At 44.4% G+C, this 22,303-nt stretch overlaps 1 protein-coding gene across 2 annotated transcripts in view; it reads right to left on the bottom strand.

The window, feature by feature from the left end:
• The window catches only part of RASA3 (RAS p21 protein activator 3), a 199,594-nt gene that overhangs the window by 124,744 nt on the left and 52,547 nt on the right, over nucleotides 1–22,303 (bottom strand). For both annotated transcript variants that reach the window (XM_090021644.1, XM_090021654.1), the window contains exon 2: nucleotides 12,748–12,865. In XM_090021644.1, the coding sequence (XP_089877770.1) occupies nucleotides 12,748–12,865 (118 nt within the window). The remainder of the gene's footprint in view (nucleotides 1–12,747; nucleotides 12,866–22,303) is intronic.

Genomic DNA, 22,303 nt, shown 5'->3' with positions numbered 1-22,303 from the left:
GAGACTATAAGCTCAACAATTCAATGGTCAGATGGGTGGGAAATTGGCTGTAGGGTCAGACCCAGAGAGTACTAATAGACGGATCTGTGTCGACCTGAAGGAAGGTAGCCAGTAGGGTCCCCCAAGGTTTGGTACTTGGACCAGCACTTTTCAACATCTTCAATAATCTAGATGTGGAGGTGAAAAGCACACTAGCAAAGGTCGCCAATGACACTAAGCTGTGTGGAAGTGCAGCCATGCATCAGGGTAGACTGACAATCCAGGAGTACCTAGACAGATTAATTAGATGGGCAGACCAGAACCAGATGCTGTTCAACACTGAGAAGTGTAAAGTACTCCATCTAGGGAGGAAAAATCAACAACAAATTTACAGGCTTAGTGGTGCTACACTAGCTAGCACCATGTTCAAAAGGGACCTGGGGGTCATAATTGGCCATAAAATGAATATGAGCCACCACTGTGATGCTACCATTAGCAGGGCAAACGATACATCGGTTGTTGCATACCAGTGTATCTCAAAACAAAACTAAGGAAGTTATTCTCCCTGTCTACTTGGCATTGGTGAAGCCACAGCTGGAATATTGCATCCAGTTCTGGGCACCACAAGAAGGATGTGGAAAAGCTTGAGAGAGTCCAGAGAAGAGCCACTTGTATGATTAGAGGCCTCAAGAGCAAGCCATATGAAGAAAGGCTGACACATATGGGACTGTTTAACCTAGAACAGAGAAGATTTCAGGGGGATTTGGTGGCAGCTTACAAATATATCAGGGGAGAGCATTAGGGGCTAGGTGAACAACTATTCACCAAAGCGCCCCGGGGAAAACCAGCAGCAATGGTAATAAACCCTTAGAAGAAGGTTTCAGCCTGGATAGAAGGGAAAACTTCTTACAGTTTGTGACCACGCACTAGAACAGACTCCCAGTGTGGGTGGTGCCTGCAACTACCCTGAAGATCTTCAAAAGGAGACTGGATGCACACCTTGCTGGGGTTATTTACCCCAGCAGTCTTATCTGACTAGAAGAGGGGGCCTGGACCCAGTGATCTCATAAGGTCCCTTCCAGCCCTAAATCTGTAAATTTGCAAATCTGGGAACAATTGAAGGGCCAAAACTCAAAGCACTGCTTATCATATCTAATTCAAGGCTCCTTCTGTACAGCATCTGTGCTGGGTAAGGCTGTCATTTCAGACAGACAAACTGAACACATCAAAACAGGGAAGTAGCTGATGGAAAGATGAGACAGCAACTTTTGGCTTCTCTCCAAAGGAAGGGGAATAACTATCCATTTAAAAACTTTGAGAAGTGGCTTAGGTCCAAGATATTATCAAACGTGAGAGGAAAATTTGGAGTTTGGAACTGTTTTTAGCTAAGGAAACACAGAGAAAACTGATAAAAAGAAGCAGTTTTTAAAACATGCCAAGAAAATATTTAAAATAATACTGTGAATTTACTCAGAAAATTTCCACCCCAAAGAGTTCTGTATCCAATTTTTTAAAATACATTTGTTCAGACAAGTGTGAACACAGACAGAAATGTTAGTCTTGTGTTAATTGCAATGCAACTGTAACTGTGGAGTCACTTCAGACTTCATGGTATGTATGCTCTTACACATCAAAGTCTAAAGAAAAAAAACAGACTAAATGTGTAGATAGTTTTTGTTTTCTCCCTTTCATTCAGGCTTTGATTGCTCTGCTTAGGATAAGCAAAAAAGTTCTTATTAAAAGAACTAAACGACCATGGAATCAAGATGTCAGAAATGCCTGACAGTAAGTTTCATTCACAGTGCTTTGGTCTGTATTTATACCTCTGAAATAGATTTAGGGTGATGTCACATTCTATCCATTCTTCACCCGGGATCAGAGAAATTGCCTTGATTTTCTCATTGCAGCTGACACTGCCTTCTAAGCCAATGGAAACATTTAATAGAAACAGCAAAGGCAAAAATCAATTTTAATGCCAACAAACCAAGGAATTTATCCTTGGAGAAGAAATGTGGCTTGGAATGGGTCTGGGATGGGGATAATTTGGAATCTGTCATCTTGGAAGATGGCAAAGGATTGATTTAGTGAAGCATCACAATATTTTTTATATTTGGCAAAAATATTCATCATACATTACTAGCAAAGGCACATGTACACACATGCATGCTTCTGGGCACTATACCCAGAATCACACAGTACATCTGTTGCAAAGCCTAGGAACTGAGCCTTGGTATCCTATTTTCCAGGCTTAATTTGAAGGCCCATAACAATATTTCTGTGAGCCTGGTGACTTGATGAGTACTACATTTTCCTATTAAAAATTGAGAACTGGTGGACTTTGGGGTATGTATCTTACTTCTGGAAGTAAGGTAATACTCTTAAATCACTGTCAAGGACCTAAATCGTTTCTGCCAGCTGGCCTCTCTTGGCATCAAACACAATGTATTGGTCTGATGGCGCCAAATGCTGGAAGAGTCTAAATTCTACTATTAGGACAACTTTGTAGAGCATGACTGGAATAAACTGAGGAATGTAATGTGGGATGATCCTGTAGGTGAAAATACTAAAACTATGAACAAAATTATACTTTGCCATAAGATCACTCAGAATTTTTCCCCTTCTCCAACCTAAGATATTTGAAAAAGCAACACTTGGCTGGAGGGCCGCACCTAGAGAGTGGTGGTGGATGGATCATTTTTGACCTGGAGGGATGTGGGCAGTGGGGTTCCCCAGGGCTCGGTCCTCAGGCCCGCACTGTTCAACATCTTCATCAGCGACTTGGACGAGGGGGTGAAAACCACCTTGTTCAAATTTGCAGATGACACTAAGATGTGGGCAGAAGTGGGCACACTAGAAGAGAGGGACAGGCTACAAATAGATCTAGACAGGTTACAGACATAGGCAGATGAGAATAGGATGGGTTTCAATACTCACAAGTGCAAGGTACTGTACCTGGGGAGGAAGAACCAGCAGCATACCTACAGGCTGGGGAATTCCCTTCTTGTCAGCACAGAGGCAGAAAAGGATCTTGGAGTCACTATTGATTCCAAGATGAACATGGGCCGCCAATGCAGGGATGCGGTCAGGAAGGCCAACCGCACCTTGTCATGAATCCATAGATGCATCACGAGCAGGTGCAAGGAGGTGATCCTCCCCCTCTATGTGACACTGGTCAGGCCGCAGTTGAAGTACTGTGTCCAGTTCTGGGCGCCCCACTTCAGAAGGGATGTGGACAACATGGAGAGGATCCAGAGGAGGGCGCCTCACATGATCAGGTGGGCAGCAGGGCAGGCCCTACAAGGAGAGGCTACGGGACCTGAATCTGTTCAGCCTCCACAAGAGAAGGCTGAGAGGGGATCTGATGGCTGTCTATAAACTTGCCAAAGGGGACCAGGAAGCAATGGGAGAGTCCCTGTTCCTCCAAGCACTACTGGGAGTAACAAGGAATAATGGCCATAAGTTGACAGACAGTAGATTCAGGCTAGACATCAGGAGGCGCTACTTCACAGTCAGGGTAGCTAGGAGCTGGAACCAACTTCCAAGAGAAGTGGTGCTCATTCCTACCCTGGGGGTCCTCAAAAGGAGGCTAGATAATCACCTAGCTGGGGTCGTTTGACCCCAGCATTCTTTCCTGCCCATGGCAGGGGGTCGAATCTGCTCGGATCCTTTCTGACTCTACCACCTATGAAACACTGATACATTTTGTATAAACTGGTAGTGAGTAATTCTCAACCAGGGTACCCAGCACCCTAGGGTGCTGAGATCCTTTAAGGGTATAAAAGATATTGTTAGATGTGCAAACACCTACATGAGTCACAGGATAACCCCAGACAGTCCAAATAGGAATCCATAGCGTCAAAAACATTTTGACCAGTTGTGATCTTCTTGAGTTCTCTGGAATGGAAAAATTGCTCTATTTTAATCACAGTAAAAAATGGGTAAACATTAGTTTTTGAAATAGTGTGCTGATAAATTGACAATGTTATGGATGGGTGTCATAAGTCTAAAAAGGTTGAGAACCAATGAACTAGTCAGACTAAGTTCTCTAGCTTTCAGATAGAGAAGCTTGACCTGTATAAGCCAATGCTATTTTCAGGAGTTACTTGGCACCAGTTTTTAGCAGATTCTAGTAAAATTATATGCTCTTCCTGTCATAGCTCATAGTTTTTAACCAGAACCAAAACTCAGTGCACTTTTTTCCACTGCTTTATTTAATAAATGTTTATTGGATTGCCTTATTGCAATTGAAGCCCCACCATGTGCAACCCACCACAAATACACACAAAAGATGTAGACATGCCTGTCTGGGAGTTGCCCAGACTGGGAGACCCCGGGAAGCCCTTTACCCCAGAGCCAGGGGGGTGGAGCGAGCACTTACCCGCTACAGGTCCCCGGACGGCCCGGCCCACTTAAAGGATGGGCCAGAGTCAAGCCCGGGGAGGAGAGCTGCGGGACCGGAAGCGCCGGGACAGACGGCGGCGGCCGGCAGGAGAGCTGCGGGACCGGTGATGCCAGGGTGGACGTCAGTGACTGGCGGGAAAGCGGAGGGGTGGATCCACGCCGCCCGGCATGGCACCCGGACGTTCTGGGGCAGCGGTAAGGCACCCCGGGGGCAAACCGCGGAGGAGCCGGGGTCCAGCGGAGAGGCAGCTGTCGAGAGGGTGCAAGGGCACCAGGTTCTGATGGGGGAAGGGCAGAGGAGAGCCTTGGAACCCACTGAGGTGCAAGGACCTCAGAAGGCGACTCCACTGAGAGAGGCCGGAGGAGGGGCACGAGGCCCTTCACTCGAAGAGGCACAGGCGGCAGGACCAGACTTGGAGGAGGAGACGGGCAGAACTCCCCGCACAAAGTCCGGAAGCCTCTGGGGCGTCGTTCCCCAACACTTCTGGTAGGATCAGATTGACTGTGACTTATAGAGTGGGCAGGACGTTATACGGAGGCACGGGCGAGGGTGTAGGGGTGGAGGAGCCCCCAATAAGCACAGGGACCACCAGTCCCAATTTTGGACAATTTTGTACGCGCCGTACACAAGTCCACTGAACCGTGGAAAACATCAAAGTCGTGGCAGGCGAGCTCAGCGCGTGCAGACGGAGAAAGAAAAGGGATTGGCTAGGAAAATAATGGACCTATGAGTAACACGGCCGGACGATAGATAGACTCATTCACAATGCCTCTTATTTAGATGGTATGCTTTTTGAGACTAGGCCTCTTCTACTATGCATTTGTACCAGTTAGAACAATGGGGACTGATTTTAGTTGGCACTGCCACCACCACTTCCTCCTTCCTCCCACCATGAATGTACCATTCCAAGGCCAATAGCTAAAAATGCACTGAGTTACTGATTAGACAAGATAATGCATTTCATCTATGCTTCAATTTTGCACTTCTTTACATAAAGACATTTATGGATACATAAAAACCCAGAAATTATACGGACTATCAGTGCAAGGAAGTATGAATTATAAATAGGGACCTATCCACGTTGTGGCAAGAGAAAGCAACTTTTATGGCCCAAAGATCCAATTTCATTGTCATTACATGCCAGCCCCACCCCTTGGCACTGACTGGCAGAGAGGCCCCAGGGGGAAGAGGCACAAGGGGCAGCCACCATCTTGCTGCCCTGCCAGCTGGCACCTTCCCTTCCAGGTCAGGCTGTGAGGCTGGGCTGAAGCAGCAGCAAGGAACACTGTCTTCCACTGAAGAGCCAGCATTTTATTTATTTTCCTTATTGGTTGATATCCTAGGAAATTGCAGCCAATGCCACTTTTCACAGCATTTGCCATGGAAATTGTAATACTGCAATTTAAGTAGGTCCCTTATTATAAGACACTTTCAGGGTCATTCAGCATATACTGTATTTACTCAAATAGAAGACAACCCTGATTATAAGATGATCCCCCAATAATCAGATTCTGTATATAGAAAATTTATAAATTTGTTATAATTTTACAGGTACAGAATGTAATTATTGAGGTTTCCCTTGAATTTGTCACCCTCTCACTGCTGTACCAGGGAAAAAAAGTCTGGAGGGCAGGTAGCCCCTTTCTGCTCTGCTGCTCCCCCTAATTTCTCTCCCAGTAATCCCTTCCAACTCTCCTTACCATCAGACCCTGCTCTCCCTCAGCACATGGAATTGAGGAGCAAACCTGAAAACAATGACCTTGAGTTTACACATGCTGGAGCAATTTGCATATAGTACCCACACACGTGGGTCATCCAGAATTGATACACGTTATATTTTTTTGAGACTGAGTAGTTTTTACACAGGTACTCCATGAACACATATCTGACCAGCACTTTGGCAGTTAGTTATATGCAATACAAATTATGCATTATATTCATCTAAAGTTAAAGGCTTGTGATTTACCACAGCTCGTTGGGCTGTCGGCCAGTAGAAAGGGTCTCCCTTTGCCAGGATGATTAATAGGGAGCACAGCTTGAGATGGCACCAGCTCAGTACAGCTGGCATCACTGGATGACAGGAGGCAGAGGCCACGCAGGGCAAGGAGGGACAGCCTGTGAGCAGGCCAGAGGGAATCTCCCCTTCTTTTGGCCTCCATGCTGAGCCTTCAACACCAGACGCCAGTGTATGGGTGGGGTAACATTGCACAATACCATGCCAACAGACAGGGCAGCCTGGGCCTCACCACAGCCAACAGGTCACTCAAGCCACAGTGACCTATAGAGAGTTAGAGGGTCCTGTTACTTTAAGGGTGAAGGAGCAGGAGAGAGAGCCCCAAGATGGGAAAATCAGCCCATTATAAACAGCCAGGGAACAGGTACCTGGGGGTACCTGTTACAAACTAGTATTACAGCAGAGGCCTGAAGCAGTAAGTTTCCCTGGGGCTGAGCTGGCAAGCTAAATCAGAAAACAACTGCAGCAGCTCAGGGAGGCATAGGACCAAAATGGGGCATGGCTTCCAGCCATACAAACCCAGGGCTTGAGCCAGAGCAGTTAGTCTGGCTCTGGGAGCTGCCAAGGGAAGAGCTCCAGGGGAGGAGAGCTGCAGAGGAGCTCCTGGCCAATGCCTAAACTACCCTGGGAGTAATGCAAGTAGAAGGTTGCAGACTTACAGGGAAAGAGGACTCAGGGTAGAAGAGAGCTGCATGATACAGTACAAGAGCTTGGGGTTTGTGTTTAGACCCAAGTTGGAAGGTGTGTGATAACCAGAGGGTTTATTCCGAGTTAGAGATTTACACTGGTGGTTTGGGTGGCATTAAAAAGTGTGGTTTTTGGAGGTCCCATTAGTGCCTGGGAGGTGGCATGTGACCACCTTGCACCCTGCCAGGGGTCAGACTCAAGGCACAGACCATGGGGGGGGGGGTTAAGAGGTGGCTGGGGAGCCCAGTGTGGTCTGAGAAGGAGGGACTCCAGAGAGGGGCAGAGCTTGGGACCAGTGGGCCTGGAGCCCAAGAAGGAAGGAGAAAACCCAGAGAGGGACAGGAGTCCAAGAAGGACAGAAAGTTAAGGGCCTGTGGGAGGTAAACAGGGCCAGGGATCCCACAGCCTGAGCAGGGCAGAGAGGAAGGCCCCAGAGGGCAGGATAAGGGGATGGAGCCCAGAAGTTAAGTCCAGGACAGTAGGCCTTGGCCTAGAGACCAGCTAGAGGAAAGACACTCTTGGCAACAGTTTAATGACAGATCATGTATTTAACAAGGTTTCCATGTATGCATTTATAAGACAAGCGTCTTTTTCTGCCTATGCCAATTGCAGGGGGGACATCATGTTGTATTCAGGTAAATACAGTTCTGGGTGCCACACTTCAGGAGGGATGTGGATAGCATGGAGAGGGTCCATAGGAGGGCCACCCGCATGATCAGGGGTCAGCAGGGCAGGCCCTACAAGGAGAGGCTAAGGGACCTGAACCCGTTCAGCCTCCACAAGAGAAGGCTGAGGGGGGGATCTAGTGGCCTGTTACAAACTAGTCAGGGGGGACCAGCAGGTATTGGGGGAGTCCCTGTTCTCCCAAGCACTACCAGGTGTGACTAGAAACAATGGACACAAGCTAGCAGAGGGTAGATTCAGGCTAGACATTAGGAGGCGCTACTTCGTTGTCAGGGCGGCTAGGATCTGGAACCAACTTCCAAGAGAAGTGGTGCTGGCTCCTACCCTGGGGGTCTTTAAAAGAAGGCTAGATGAACACTTGGCCAGGGTCATTTGACCCAGTATCCTTTCCTGCCAAGGCAGAGGGTTGGACTTGATGATCTGCTCAGGTCCCTTCAGACCCTACCAACTATGAAATAAAGCATTTCAATTTTCTACACACTCGTGCATGCACAACCTAACTGTTCATATATCTGCACATTTAAGGGGAAAAAATAATGCCAAATCAGGTATGAAATAGGATTTTTTTCACCAGCAACTCTTGATGTGCTAAAAGTGCTTAATCTTGAGTTAAAAAAAACCTTAATTGGTACATTTACATTGTCAATAAGAGTGGGGAAATACATAAACTTCTGTATTTTGCTTCCATGAGTTCAAAGTCCGTATTACTTTGGGATTATCCAAGTTCTGGCAGGAATCCTAAATGCATCAGAAATTGAGAATCAGGAACCTACAACTGCAGAGCTGCCACTTTCTGCTTCCCTTACCTACAACTGCAGTCAGTACATCAAATCCAACTGATTTCTCGGCATGTCTACTTTTTCAGCTTTATTTCATTTCCTTATCCTAATAGCTCATTGCAGTGATGTACAGAATAGGGGCATCAAGCCCATGCTTGGTTATTACACCAAAGAGTTCCTAGGCAGGAGACTACACACAAGAAAACACATACTGCTGTGTTTAATATTACATTGGAGGGATGTACATAGGCCCTCAGGGCACGCTAACCTGGCCTGTTTGGTAATTTACAGCTACTTACTAAATTCATTTGATTTAAACCAGCAGCAAAGAATGCAATAATACAAGTGGCTGGAGATGACCAGGTAATTTATGAGGTGGAGCCCAAGAGGAATAATAAGCTAGCACAGCACTGTCTGAAAAGCACTTGAAGAAATAAATCTTATGAGCCTGTGTGCTTGTTTTACTACATCTTGAAATACAATCTGGTTAAAGGCTATATATATTCTGTGTACTCTTCACTAAGATAACAGTAATTTCCCCAAATAAAGAAAGACTCTAGAGACAAACCTAACCCTTCCCATCCTGAATTTTCATTTGAGACTGAGAAGGAAATGCAACTGGTAGCAGTACCTAGAAGTCGGTGCCACAAAAGTTGAAGTTAAGCTCCCAGGAAATTACTGCGTATTCCCTCACCTCCCCCACCCCCAGAGCCAAAAGCCCAGAGGAAGAAATGTTCCTAGAAAATTTTAATTTATCCTTACCCTCGCAGAGACAAAAGCCTAAAGGCTTATCCCAGACTACCTAGGAATAAAGGTCAAGGGAAGAAAGAGCTAACAAGGAAGGAGATATTCCCTGCTCAGCACTACAGAATGGAAGACCTATCACTCTCCAAGAGAAGAGCAACAGTTCAGAATGGCTTTGGTGGATTGTTAAGACAAAAACAGATGGCATTTTCCCCAAGGAAAGCTGCTTTTCCTTATTTATTCCTAAAACCTATTTTTATTTTATAGGATATTTTCAGTGGAAAATAACTGAATTATTTTAGTGAAATGAAGTCTAAACTAAAATAACAAACCCTTCAGTGACAGAAGAAGAGTATGTAACTTTTGGTTCTGAGCAACACAGTTTCACAAACTTGAACGAGGACTAGATCTGAGTGACAATTACCGAACTACTTTAAACAGAACTGATTTTGAGCTTCAACTAGATATGTTTTCAATTAGAGTAAGAACAAATTATCAACTTCAGAAATAAGACCTGATTATCCCAATTACATGTAGCCACCAGTGGTCAAAAAGTTGCGCTATGCATCTGGCTCCTCCACCTGCCATTATCCCATATCTTACTTACACTGGGAAAAGACCAAAAATAAAGAACGCAAGAAAAATTTTAAGTGCAGACAGCTTAAAACTGTGTGGATTAGTGCTTAAGGGCAAGCTGTAAAAAGTAATGAAGGTGACTAGCCAATTTATCCAAATGCAAGACAACTACAAATTTAAGATGGCCCTTCAGTAACAGGATTCTGTACATAGAAAATTATAACATTTATCATTTTTCCATAAATAGAATTAAATTATTGGAGGGATAATCCCTGCCCCACCATTGCAGCAGGGAAAGCAATAGCAAGAAGACAGACAATAGAAGGGGGAAGGGTGCATGATGGGAGGGACGGTCAAGCAACCTGACCTTGGCCCCTTGCCTTCCTTCACCTTGCCCCAGGGTGCCTGTCCCCCACACCACATGCCTTCCCTATGCCTGTGTGCACCAGCACTTGCTCCCCACAGGTGGTGACTGCCCCCCACTACTTCTCCCACTCACGCTTGCACCCTCTGACACCTGCACCCTCCCTGCCACTGCTTATCCTCCAGCTCTGGCAGGGCCCTGACCCTACTCCAGCCTGGGGCATAAAGCACATGGTTGCTCCAGTCCCAGTGGCAGCTGTGTGGGCTGGAGATTCTTCCAGCACCACTGGACTGGAACCAGAGCAACTATGTGCTGCAGGGGGTAGGGGCAGTGGTAGGTCAAGGCCAGAGCCAGAGTTGCAGCAGTCACCCACCTCTCCTGCTATCTTGTATTCAAATCTAAGACAAGGGGCCCTTCACCCCATGTTAAGTTGGGGGGGTGAGGAAAGAAACCTTATCTTGGATTCAAGTAAATATGGTAAGCCCAAGACAGTGATCCAGACCAGTCTCATCCCTTAAGCACCTGAAATAACCTAGGCATTTTACCTCAAGTACTTGAATCCCTAAAGTTCTCCACATATGGAAAGGTATTGCCACCTGGGTACACTAAACATCTCACCACCTCTCTCATGTGTAAGGCTACAAGGCATTCAAGACCTAGGCATTCTCATTGCCCATGTGTCCTGATCTATTAGGAACATACTTTAATGCACACTTGACAGCACTGAGTTCAGCACAAAGCACTGCAGCCATGACCACTACCATCCAAAAGCATCCAGATGAGGAGGAATTCACTTTTTATGCAAGTCTAGGAGTTACAGCAGTCATCCAGGAAACAGAACACCAAGTTCAAAGCTCGCTTAAGCTCTACAGGGTTCAAACCAGCATCGTTCCCATACCAGGAGAGGACCCTAACCAGAAGACTAGGCCAGGCTGCATGGTGGCACCCTCTGCCACTCTTATGGCAGCTGAACCACTATACAGACAGGACAGGAGGACACGTTCAGGAGACCACAGAGACAGCAAGCTAGAAAAGAGCCTGACCCTGTGGCCTGAACTCAGAAGTATAAGTGCAGAAGAAGGTTTGGGGATGTGAACGAGCACCTAGCTCAGGGCTGCAGGCAGATGCTCAAGTCCAAGGGAGAGGCAGGATTTCAGGTTAGATTCTAACAATGGTCACATTTAAGACAGCTACTGGGAGAAAATAATCCCCTCCACTCCATCTCAAAAGGCTACCCAGCAAGTTGGGGTCACAGGGAAAAAGCATGACTCTTGTAGCCTCTTCTTATCTCTCCTCTTCATCTGAGCATTCCAGAGAGATGTAATAATTTCACGAACAGAAAACATTTAATTTACATTAAGCCTCTTAATGCATACATACAGGGAAAAGCAGTGAACTCATCACCATCTGGGGAATTTATCACAGTAGCTGCTTTCCACTTTCTCCCCCTCACACAAATACTGTTTTCACCTATTTTCCCACCATCCAACCTTGCCACATCCATCAGTGCAGAGCCCCACTATAATTTTCCGATCCACTTCAGGAACAGCTGTGAAGTCATGAGAACAGTAAGCAGTAACAACCCTGACAGCTGGATTAAATGGTCCTGCTTTTTGGCTGTCAGTTTTGAACAAGTATCATAACAAGTAGGCAGAGCTGCATGCACTGTAAATTCTTGAAGATGATTTGATATGCTCTGCTTCAGGACAAGAACCATTTTTTTTTAAACACATACAAGATAAAACAGACTGTTAGAAACCAAGACATGATGCCTCTATTTATGCTATTATATTATTCCAACAATTTAAAAATCCAGTAGGCTAAGGGTCAGCAACGTTTTTGACCAGAGTGCCAAAAACAACCCAACCTCCACCCATGCCTCAGCTTAGCATGCTAGAGGCAGGGCATCTGGGAAGGACCCGATCCTCATTGTCAGCAGCAGGTACATACATGCCCCCGGGCAGACATCAGAGGAGGAGCTGGGGTTGCACCGGGCAGCTGCAGCAAGTGGCAGGCCGGCTGCAAACAGCTACGCTGGGCTCCACAACCCTGGCACCAGCTCTGTGGCTGTATGCGTGCCCTCCAGAAGGAGGGTGGCAGAGGCCAGAGTTACACTTCCCCAGGCTCCTTCCCGCCTGTGCGACTGGAGGTGCGCATGAAGTCACCACAGCCACAGAGCTGGGGCCAGAGCTGCGGAGTCCCATGCAACTGTTTGCAGCCTCCCAGCTGCAGCGGGCCTGAGCTCTGGGCAGCTGCTGCCTGCCACAGGGCCTGAGCTGCTTGTAGCAGGGCTTGCAGCTTCCTGGCCACCTGCTGCTGGCTGTGGCATGAAGAAGAAAATGGCTTTGCATGCCATGCTCTGGAACGTGCTGGGGATTGCCAGTTTCTGCAATAAGCTGTTCTTCGTTGCACCAAAATAAGTCTATCTGGAAGATTACATACACTTTGTATAAAACAGAAATGTTCCATGGTATTAAAAAAAGCAGACTGAATACATGTGCAAACAAGTATCTGTTACCATAGTGACTTCTCCACTATTTTGGTCCTGAAAACCTCCTCCTGGTCCAGGTTTACTGTACAGTAGCAATCCCTCATCTTGTTTGGCCCTGGATATGTAGGAAGATTTTTTGCTTCTCCTAAAGGAAAGAATAAATAAATCAATCAAACTTTAAATAGGAAGAGATCATAAGTGGGGGAAAAGCACATGATTACATTAAAATTGTACAGATCAGTCTTCTATTATCTAACCCACTTTATTTCAATGTGCCTCAAGCAATGTGTACTATAAGATGAAAATGGTCAAGGATAACATTTTCAAGTGTCCCAGTCATTTTATCAAAAATGTTATTGAACAGTTAAACCAGGGAATTTATAATGATGACTTTATCCACAGCTCTGCTACTCTCCGAGATGAAAAAAGTGACTTGGCTAAGGTACAGTGCCAGGAGGTTCAATAAGACTCACTTCATAAGAGTACCTTGAAGTCTAATTCAAAAGTCTAATATATATATATTATATATATCTCCCTGAAATCTTTGGACATGGGTGCTGTGCAAGTGCCCACCATTAAAAAATGACTCAGTCATTACTCCTTTGCTAGTTTTAGAGCTACAGACCAGAAGTACACACACACACACATACTCCATATTAGAAACTAGAGCTGAGAACTGGATTGTAATCAAAGAATGAAAACTTATAATATTTTTAGATGTCCCTAATTTTGTACTAAATCCTGAAATAACAATGGAATAAGTCTCTCCCTCAACTTTTCCATCAATAACCAAAATTAAAAACCAAGTTTGCTCAGCAAAATGACTGTCAAAAGAAAAGTCTAGGAAAGGAAACTGGATAATTCTACCCAGAACTCTGCTGAAACACCTTAACACCACTTAGCAGTGTTTACACTTCAAGGACATGCCTTGATTGCTCTTTGAAAGTTTAAGGAAGCATCCACTTCGCAGGTCACCTCGTTTACACTCCACTTCTTTGGTACCAACAGACTGTTATGAGCTGTGGCATGTAATAGAGCATACTCCATTAGTAAGGTACAGGGGGGAAAAAAAAAGAATGAAAATGCAAAATTACTTGCCAAATAGATTTCATTCCTCTTCCTTCTAAGCTTTCTCTCAGACACCTGCAGCTCAGGGTAAGTTTGTTCTACAAGGCTCATGCCCTTTTCAAGTCTCCAATTCTCAAAAAGCTTCACTATTAACATAACCAACTTCATGTTCCAATCTCTTGTTAATTAAAAACATCCATTCTGCAGACATTGGGCCAAATTCAGAGATGACCTAAATGGCTACATAAATTAAACAGCACAGCTGGATGCAATGTGCATGTTAATGTTGCAAAGAAGACTTGCAGCAGAAAGGGCAATTAGAAGTCAGAATCTGATTAAGCAGACTCCTATACCCTTATGTAAGAGCATAAAGTAACATAGAATTTGACATCTTTCCTTGCTCTATTACTTCTTCTGTCAAGTAGTTTATTTTTAATTGCCATTTGGCTTGCATCTCAACACCTATGGATGTGTGGTACAGAATACGCAATAAAAATTGCTAGCATTTGATTGCCAACATAAAAGTTATGTGATAAATTCAAAAACCTTAAGACAGAATGTACAAAACTGCAGCTTGACAAACTTTTTGTCTTCATTTTTACAGCTGGAGAAAGACTATTGTAATCTGAAGGGTTACAAAGTGATCCGTATAGCTACACTTCACATTAGATTTCAGTTTTAAACAAACTCCTTGAGACACAGCAGGTGCAGCATGGAGACATTCTTCCAGTTATAGCAATCAGGATCAAGTTACATGGGGCAAGTACAATTTACTATGTGAAATTTACTGCAATCCAAAAGATACAACTGTAGCTCCTGTAACAACCTCAAATGGTGCATCTCAAACTAACTCCCATCCTCACCAATTCACCAGACCTTACAATGGACTCAAATGCCTGTTGTGCCCCTACATCAACAGAACACATCATCACTGGATCAAGTAAGGAGTACAACATCCAAGGTTCACCTGTCAGTCTACCGACATCACATAAATCATTGCCTGCTTACAATGCCCAGCTGCTGTCTGCCTCAGACAGGGCAAACTATGTTTAAGAATGGGTGAACACCAATCTGACATCAACTCCAGAAAGACACAAAAGCCTGTGGAAGAACACTTCAGCCTCCCTGAACACATCATCAGTGGCCTCAGGACTGTTGTTCTCAGGCAGGAGTTTTGTTTTTGTTTTTAAGTTTCAACAGGAAATTGTAGAACAAGAAATCATGCACAAACTGGACTGTGTTAACTATGGTTCAAACAGGGACTATGGATTTTTATCCCGGGACCTGGAATAGCTGTTGTGATCCCCTTTGTTTTTATGGATACTTTCTTTGTACACCTCTCCCAGCACCCTTGCTCCTCCCTTCCCCTCCCTCCTGCATTCCCATGTATTGTATTCTAATCACTCACTCTACTTCAGGGGTGGGCAAAATATGGCCCATGGGCTGCATCCAGCCCACAAGGCCATTCTATTCAGCCTGCGGGGCCCCTGAAAATTTATAAAATTATTATTTGTCCATGGCTGCCTGGCTAGGCTGACGAGGCACCAGCAGTGGCAGGAACCAGAAGGTGCCAGCAACAGGACGGAGGAGGAGCAGCAGCAAGGCCTGACTGGCTCCGCCCCACCCTCCAGCAAGGGCTTCTGGCCTATTGACCCTGGGGCTGTTTCCTGCCTCCCTCCACCCCAGAGCGCAGCCAAATAAGAACAGTGGGGAGGGGAGGACTGCCAACAATCGCCCCTGTCCACAGGGGCCGGGCTGGCTCCTGCTGTGGTCTGCAGTCCCCGCCATGCAGCTGGGAACCATATGCTGCCAGAGCAGCGAGGAAAGAGGAGAAGTGGTGGCAGCAGCAGCAGGAAGGTGGGGAAATGGCAGCAGGAGTAGCAGCCAGTGGGGCAGGCGGGACTGCAGCACAGAATGCACAGAAACATGCATTTCCTTGGCTAGCCCGACACCAGCACCTACACTAAGCAGGTTAAAACGAGAAAGAGGTTGTTAGTCGTGTTAGCCTGATGTCAGGCAGAAGTACGGTGGCCATTGGTTCCATTTTATAATCAGACCGTCCTGTTTTTAAACCTTTTGCCCCTGTCCATTTCTGAATGACGAATGGACAGCAAAAAGTCCTGTTTTTCAGTTCACTGGTGGAAAAGAATGTCAATCATTTGTCCTCATGATTCTATTGGCTGCGCCTAGAGGCAAGGTGGTGCACAGCCAGGAGAGGGGCTCTGACCCAGCTAGGGAGAAAGCAAGGTGGTGGCTCTGCTCCTTGCTGCTGACTGGCCAAGGGGCCTGTGGCCCCACCCCTCACTGCTGATTGGCCAAGGAGGCAGCAGCCCCACCCCTCACTGCTGATTAGACAAGGGGGCCTGCCCCTCATCAAGGGCATGTTCTGTATTCTGGGGATGTGTCAGCGGCCACCTTAGGTAGAAGGCAGGGCAAGATGGCTTCTTAAAGATTATTGGTTCAGAGAGGCATGAGCTTTGATCAACACCTCCTGACTTCTGTGTAGACATAGCTATAAGCTGTGCTCTAAGAGGTCATATTTTATTTCTCTTTCTCCGTGTTTCAGTCAGACATTTTCAGCAGCTTAAAGGAGCCCCCCCCCCCCCCAAAAAAAACAAAACAAAAAACAAAACACAACTGTTTTTCACTTTCTGTTCTCACATTTAATCTTGTGCTGGGCCAGCCTCTTTTGAAACTTTATCCAAGGGGAGTTTCAGCAAGAAGCTGAGTGATGAGGACGCCTCCCCCGTGGTGCTATATGATTTACCCTTGCAGGTTTTGTGAATTCTGATGATCCAAATTTTTCAGATTTACAATTAAATTTTAAAAGATTAGACTGAATTTTCCCTATCTTCCTTCCCTCTATTTCCAGACATTTTTAATTTGCAAATCATTTTTTCTCACCTGAACAGTTTTCTTTGGCAGTATTACATTTAGCATTATTACATTAGCATTTTTGTACAATGCTATTCTGAAAATTTGAAAACAATGGCTTTGAGATCCATTTTTCAGAAAAAAAATTACTGAGGACAAACAATGCAGAAGTAATAACGCATAGGGAGTTTAAAAAACAGACACTGTGCAAGATATCGGAAAAAAGACTATTCACGTATTGAAAAGAAACTAAGAGCAACAAATACCAAAATCTTAATGGTCAACACAGAAGAAAAAAAGAAGGGACAGATATTTGACAGCTTCTATTGGCTGAAGGCCTTAATAAACCATGGATGCCATAAACAAAGGATTAACTCACCATCCCCATATACCAATTGCGTTACCAACTTAATTAGTGTCAAAGCTTATCGACCACTAATTTTGTGTCAACTCAGATATATACCAATATGTATTTATTTATTTTTATTACAGAAACATTATCCGAGTTTAGTGGATGGTTTGGAGGGGAAAGCAGGAGAAACAAGGAAGGCATAGTTAAGAATTATGGGTTAGCTACATAATCTGCCTAGTTGGCAGGTTCTCTCTGTTAACAAAATTAGCCCCTTCAGAATGTCATCTGCTATCTAGTATCCTTTACACAAGCGGTTCCTTGCGTATCCAATATTTATAGCACCATACAATCTTATTGCGCATAGATTTGCAACAAAGGATATGGGCAAGCGTACACTTGTAGAAGCTTCAAAAAGGAAGGGGCAGTAACTACTCAGGAACATGCAGCAGCTCTTATGCTGGAAGTTGTGTGTACACGATCCTGAAGCAACACAAGAGCTAAAAATCATCCTACCTTTGACTCTAGCTAAAGCAAATCAAGAACCTAGTCTCTGTAAAACTGTACTTTTGAAGTAAACTATCAGTCTTTAGAGCTACATGCCTAGCTTACTCTTGTGTTGGTAAGCTTTAAGTATAATACAAGTGATATTTGATTTACCAAACAGGCAAAAGAGAATCATTCCCTAACACAGCTTGAAACGAAGTCAGAGAAACCAACAGCTGAGCTTCCTGTACCCTGGCATTTCATTTCAGGGACAGAAAGTCAGGCACAGGAAAAAAAACAAATCTGAAAAAGCCAATGTATACAAGCTATGATCAACAATGATTCACTTCACTTCAGCAGCACTGAGTACACATCTACTGAACAAGCTCTTTGCAAGCATGTCAAAAATAAAACAAAACGATGGTGTAAGCCAACAACAGAAGCCTTCACCCCATGTTCTCAAAGTTTCAGAAACTGTAACTTGTTCTGAGGTTTTCTACTAAACATCTTTGATGATATCATTTTCAAGGTAAGCTTTCTCCTTCCCTACCCCACAAAACATCCATGGATCAGCAAGGAGTCCAAAACTGTTATAACAAAATGATGCATTTCCATTGTCATTTATGTGCCAAATATTCCTCATGCACAGAATCGGCTGCCTAAAGGGTAGAGACAGACATAACATTTAAAACGTTTAAAAAATGCAGCTATACTTTGGAGCGTGGACTACCAGGCCTCCCACCCCCACCATGCCCCCAGCTGGATGGCTTCAGAATCACCACAGCTGCATGCTCTCCTGCCAGAGGGCACAATAGAGGGGCTGTAGCCAAAACAGGGATTGAAAAAGGAGAGGAGCAGAGCAGACAATCAATGCAGTTTGACAACCCCAGTCTCCTTGGACACTACAGGTCTGCTCTCCACCACTTCCCAAGGTGCGAGTAGAGTTGATGGCAGTGAGTGTTCTCCTATCTGCTCTGGCTTGGTCTCCTGGACCATCCATCCCCACTACTGGATCATGGGGTCTCAGATCTCTGAAGTCCCAGGGTGTGGAGGAAAAATATGTTCTGGTAAAGCAGAAACAAACTGGGCAAGCGACTACTCACTGACACTATTCCATTTGCTTGTGGGTAGGGGAAAAGAACAGAGCACTGTGGGATGTTGGAGGACTCGGTCACATTCTGTAGACTGTGCACATGTAAATGCTTTTGAAGCACTTCTACATCATATCTGTTCCCTTCAAGGTTATTTTTTGAGCATTTCCACCAATTTTTGGACTGCTTCAAGGGGCATATAGGTCTGCACAGCTGTCTCAAGCTGCTGCAAATGTCTGAAACCTGAAGATGCCCCTCAGTAAAACAATCAGGTATTAATAAATCTGCAAGCAGGACATGGTGCAAAGTCAACCACCAGCAGGATGTAAATGTTCTTTCCCAATTTTAGGATTCCATCTAATAAGCCTTATAACAAACCATAGGAATGCTTGGCCGTGGAATTAAATTTTTTAAAAATACTAACATTTAGGCATACATACAGTTTGCTATCAGTTACCTAAACTTGTTGGTGCCAGTACATCATCCTTTATAAAATGTAGCTAATTATTCCATTCTTGAAGGATTGCACTGCTTTAGGAAATCAATATGCAGATGAAAAATATGATAAATATAAAAAAATGGACAGAATTAACTTGCTTCTGTCCAAGTTTAAAATTTCTACAAAACATCACAAACCAATACAACTGAAAAAATTGTGTGCCATTTAAGCAAAGTAGAGAGCACTTTGTGTATGGGCAAGCATGGCAGGATTTGATTTTTTAATCAGTAAGCTTCAACAAGCATTAATTTAACCTCAATATTTCCATCGTTAATGATCAAAATTTATGGGGACGTAAGAATAGGCTGCTGCCACAGTGCCCAGGCAGGCTCCTCTGGGCATAGCAAACCCCTGGCTGTAGGAGGTAAATGCCAGTGTAGCAGCTGGAGGTTTCTTTGCTGGGGAGCAGGGAAGTAGCAACCACTGAGAGACAAAAAGGAAAGGAGATGCTAAGCTCGGCTATGCCTGCTGTGTGCTGGGCTGGAGGAGAAAGTGGGCATCTTTGTCTGTGCACATGTGGGTATGCCCCCACATCCCATCAATCCTGAAAATTAAAACAAACAAACAAAAACGATAAAAATCTAAACAATGCTTAAAAATAAACATTGATTTTAGCTATTGAAATTGTTAAATAATCAAATCCTACCAAGCCTATGTATAATTGATTTAACTAATTGCCCAGCACAGTCAAACATTTGTGTTGGTCCATCACATTGATGAAAAAAGGGAAAAAGAATCTGCTACTGCTATATAAGAAAATTAAATTAAAACTACAAGACTGACAGAGTCAAAAAGAGGTACACGACTGCATGTTCAGACACTGTAAATAAGTGCACCTCACATTCTATAAACCATGCATGTACAGATTACTGCCTTTTCCTTTTATGTAATGATGCCTTCAGGTTATTGTGTATTTTATGTTCAACCTGATTCACAAGTGCCATATTATCTAATCAAACATGGCATAAAAACAAATTCTATTAAAAACAAATAAAAAACCTAGTAGTGATTAAAGGTCTATTTCCTTGAGTAGATTTCTCTTTTGTGCTTCATTGTTTTACCTCTGAAAATTAAATGAAGCAAAAACTCTAAATGTGCCTGTGCATACACCCTCAGCTCTCTAAGAAAGAGACAGGCTGCATTAGATTAAATCAGGTTGCAAACAGCCATCTGTGACTTGATTTCGGTAGTCTGGCAAACTAGATTTTTTTTGGCCTGCCAGCACCTTGCTATTCAATATAACAAACTGATTATTTCATTGTAAGGCTCCAGGAAAAAAATAAAATTTGTCAAAGGAGAAGTAGTTTTGTTTCAAGCCCCAAATTCATATGAGCAAATCCCCAAGTCAACCTCTACCTCACACTTCTCCATTTTTGAAAACATCTCACAACTTCACCATCTCAGATGCCATCTCTCAAATTTCCTTTTGTCTTCACATTTCACCAGAAACAAAATTTGTTTGCACATTTGCTCCTGGGGATTTCCATTTTAAATATGTAAGTGCCTTACACACATGACCAGAATGTTTGAGAAGCTATGTCCTCTGGGCTATGCCTGGGCCTTGCTATCCTTGTGGTCTTGCATCTGAGCAAATAGAAGGTACCAGTAGTGTCATTAAGGCAAAGTGACTGGGGGCAGAAGTGGCAGGGGAAGGGAGGGAGACCTAATACCAAAATTAGGTCCTAATTTTGTGACAACTGGATGTTGCCACTACCACTTCCATGCATCGTTTCCCCAGGTGCCCAGCTGACTTGTGCCCTCCAGAGGCATAACGGTAGCAACAGAAGTCCCTCAGTTCCCTCTCATTGCGCGTGGCAGCAAGATGGGACTAGCAGTGGCTACCGCCTTAGCTTTACTTGGTCAGAATTCAAGTTTGTTACTCAGGTTCTCCTTGAATTCCACTTGACATTTCATATCACAGCCACCAATAATGGCAAATCCCAAACCATCAAGCCCAGGTACAGACATTACATTTCCATGTGTATAAGTGATTGGAAACTGGTCTATACCCATAACAGAACAGAAGTTTGGCACAGACTGGCTTAAAAATCGCAGAACCCAGTCTCCCCCACCCACACCAAGGATAAATGTGTGTTCTGTTTGCTGCCTATCTAAATTATGCTGCTTACAGAAAACTTAGATCGATTCTGCCTCTGGCTTTTTGAATGTCTTTACCTAGCATAAAATTTTAAACCCTGCTTGTCTGGCAACTGTGCAGTTCTCTTCACAGATGGCTACAGCCCTCATTTGTTTTCCTTTGGCAAGAGCCACTTCCTAATTATCGCTCAGTCTTCTGATCATTCTCGACAAGGACACGAAAAAGAAAATCTTCAGACGGTCTGAATTCTTTTCATGAAGAAAATCTCATTTCCTTGGACACTAAGACTGCTCACAAAGGCCGAGTATCCTCACAAGACAGGAGATGACTCCCGCTGTTAGTTCCAGCCCCAAAAATGGGAACCATCCCCAAAAATTGTACAGCAAGAATTCTGTCAAAATACACCATTACCATCAGAACCAGGACAAAAGCAAAGAGTAATTTTGTACTAACAGCATCTCTGGCACTGAAAGCAATTTTTTCCTTGACAATTAGGAGGCAGTGAAGACAACTGCATCATATCAAAATTAGGCCCCAATTTTCTCCTTAAGCCCCCATTTCAGTACAGGGGAAAATGTTTCCAAGCTGTAAGCTAACAAAGCAACAAATGATTGAAGCAGCTGTAGTCCTCTACCAAAGAGGACACCTCAACTCCAGAAAGCACCAAGCACTATAGCTAGCACCAGCAGTGAAAACTCTAAAGGTGACAGTGCTCTACCACTGATGGAGGACATCTTACCTTTCATAACATACATCAAATTCAACCCTTTTTGTACCGTCTACTGCATCATGACTGATGGCATTAAGATCTCCCCAAAAATCAACACCCCCAGTAGGGAAGATTTTTTTTTTTCTTTTCCCTCACCTCATTATACTTTCTCTACACCTTTCAGCCAAGAATATTCACTACCTATTTCCTTCTGGAAACTGTTCATCCCTGTGAAGTGCAAACAATTTTAGACTACCAATAATGGCCCACTCAACCATAGCCACTATTCTAGCTGAATTAGCTAGACTAGGACCCATCATTAATAACAGGAGTATCAAATACATACGTGGCCTGTGGGCTAGATCCAGCCCACAGAGCCACACCATCCATCCCGGCAAGCTACTGGCAG

Source organism: Crocodylus siamensis, chromosome 1 (assembly GCF_052110815.1).
Source record: "Crocodylus siamensis isolate JL-2025a chromosome 1, ASM5211081v1, whole genome shotgun sequence".
Lineage (NCBI taxonomy): Eukaryota > Metazoa > Chordata > Crocodylia > Crocodylidae > Crocodylus > Crocodylus siamensis.
This window is presented reverse-complemented; position numbering and strand designations above follow the sequence as displayed.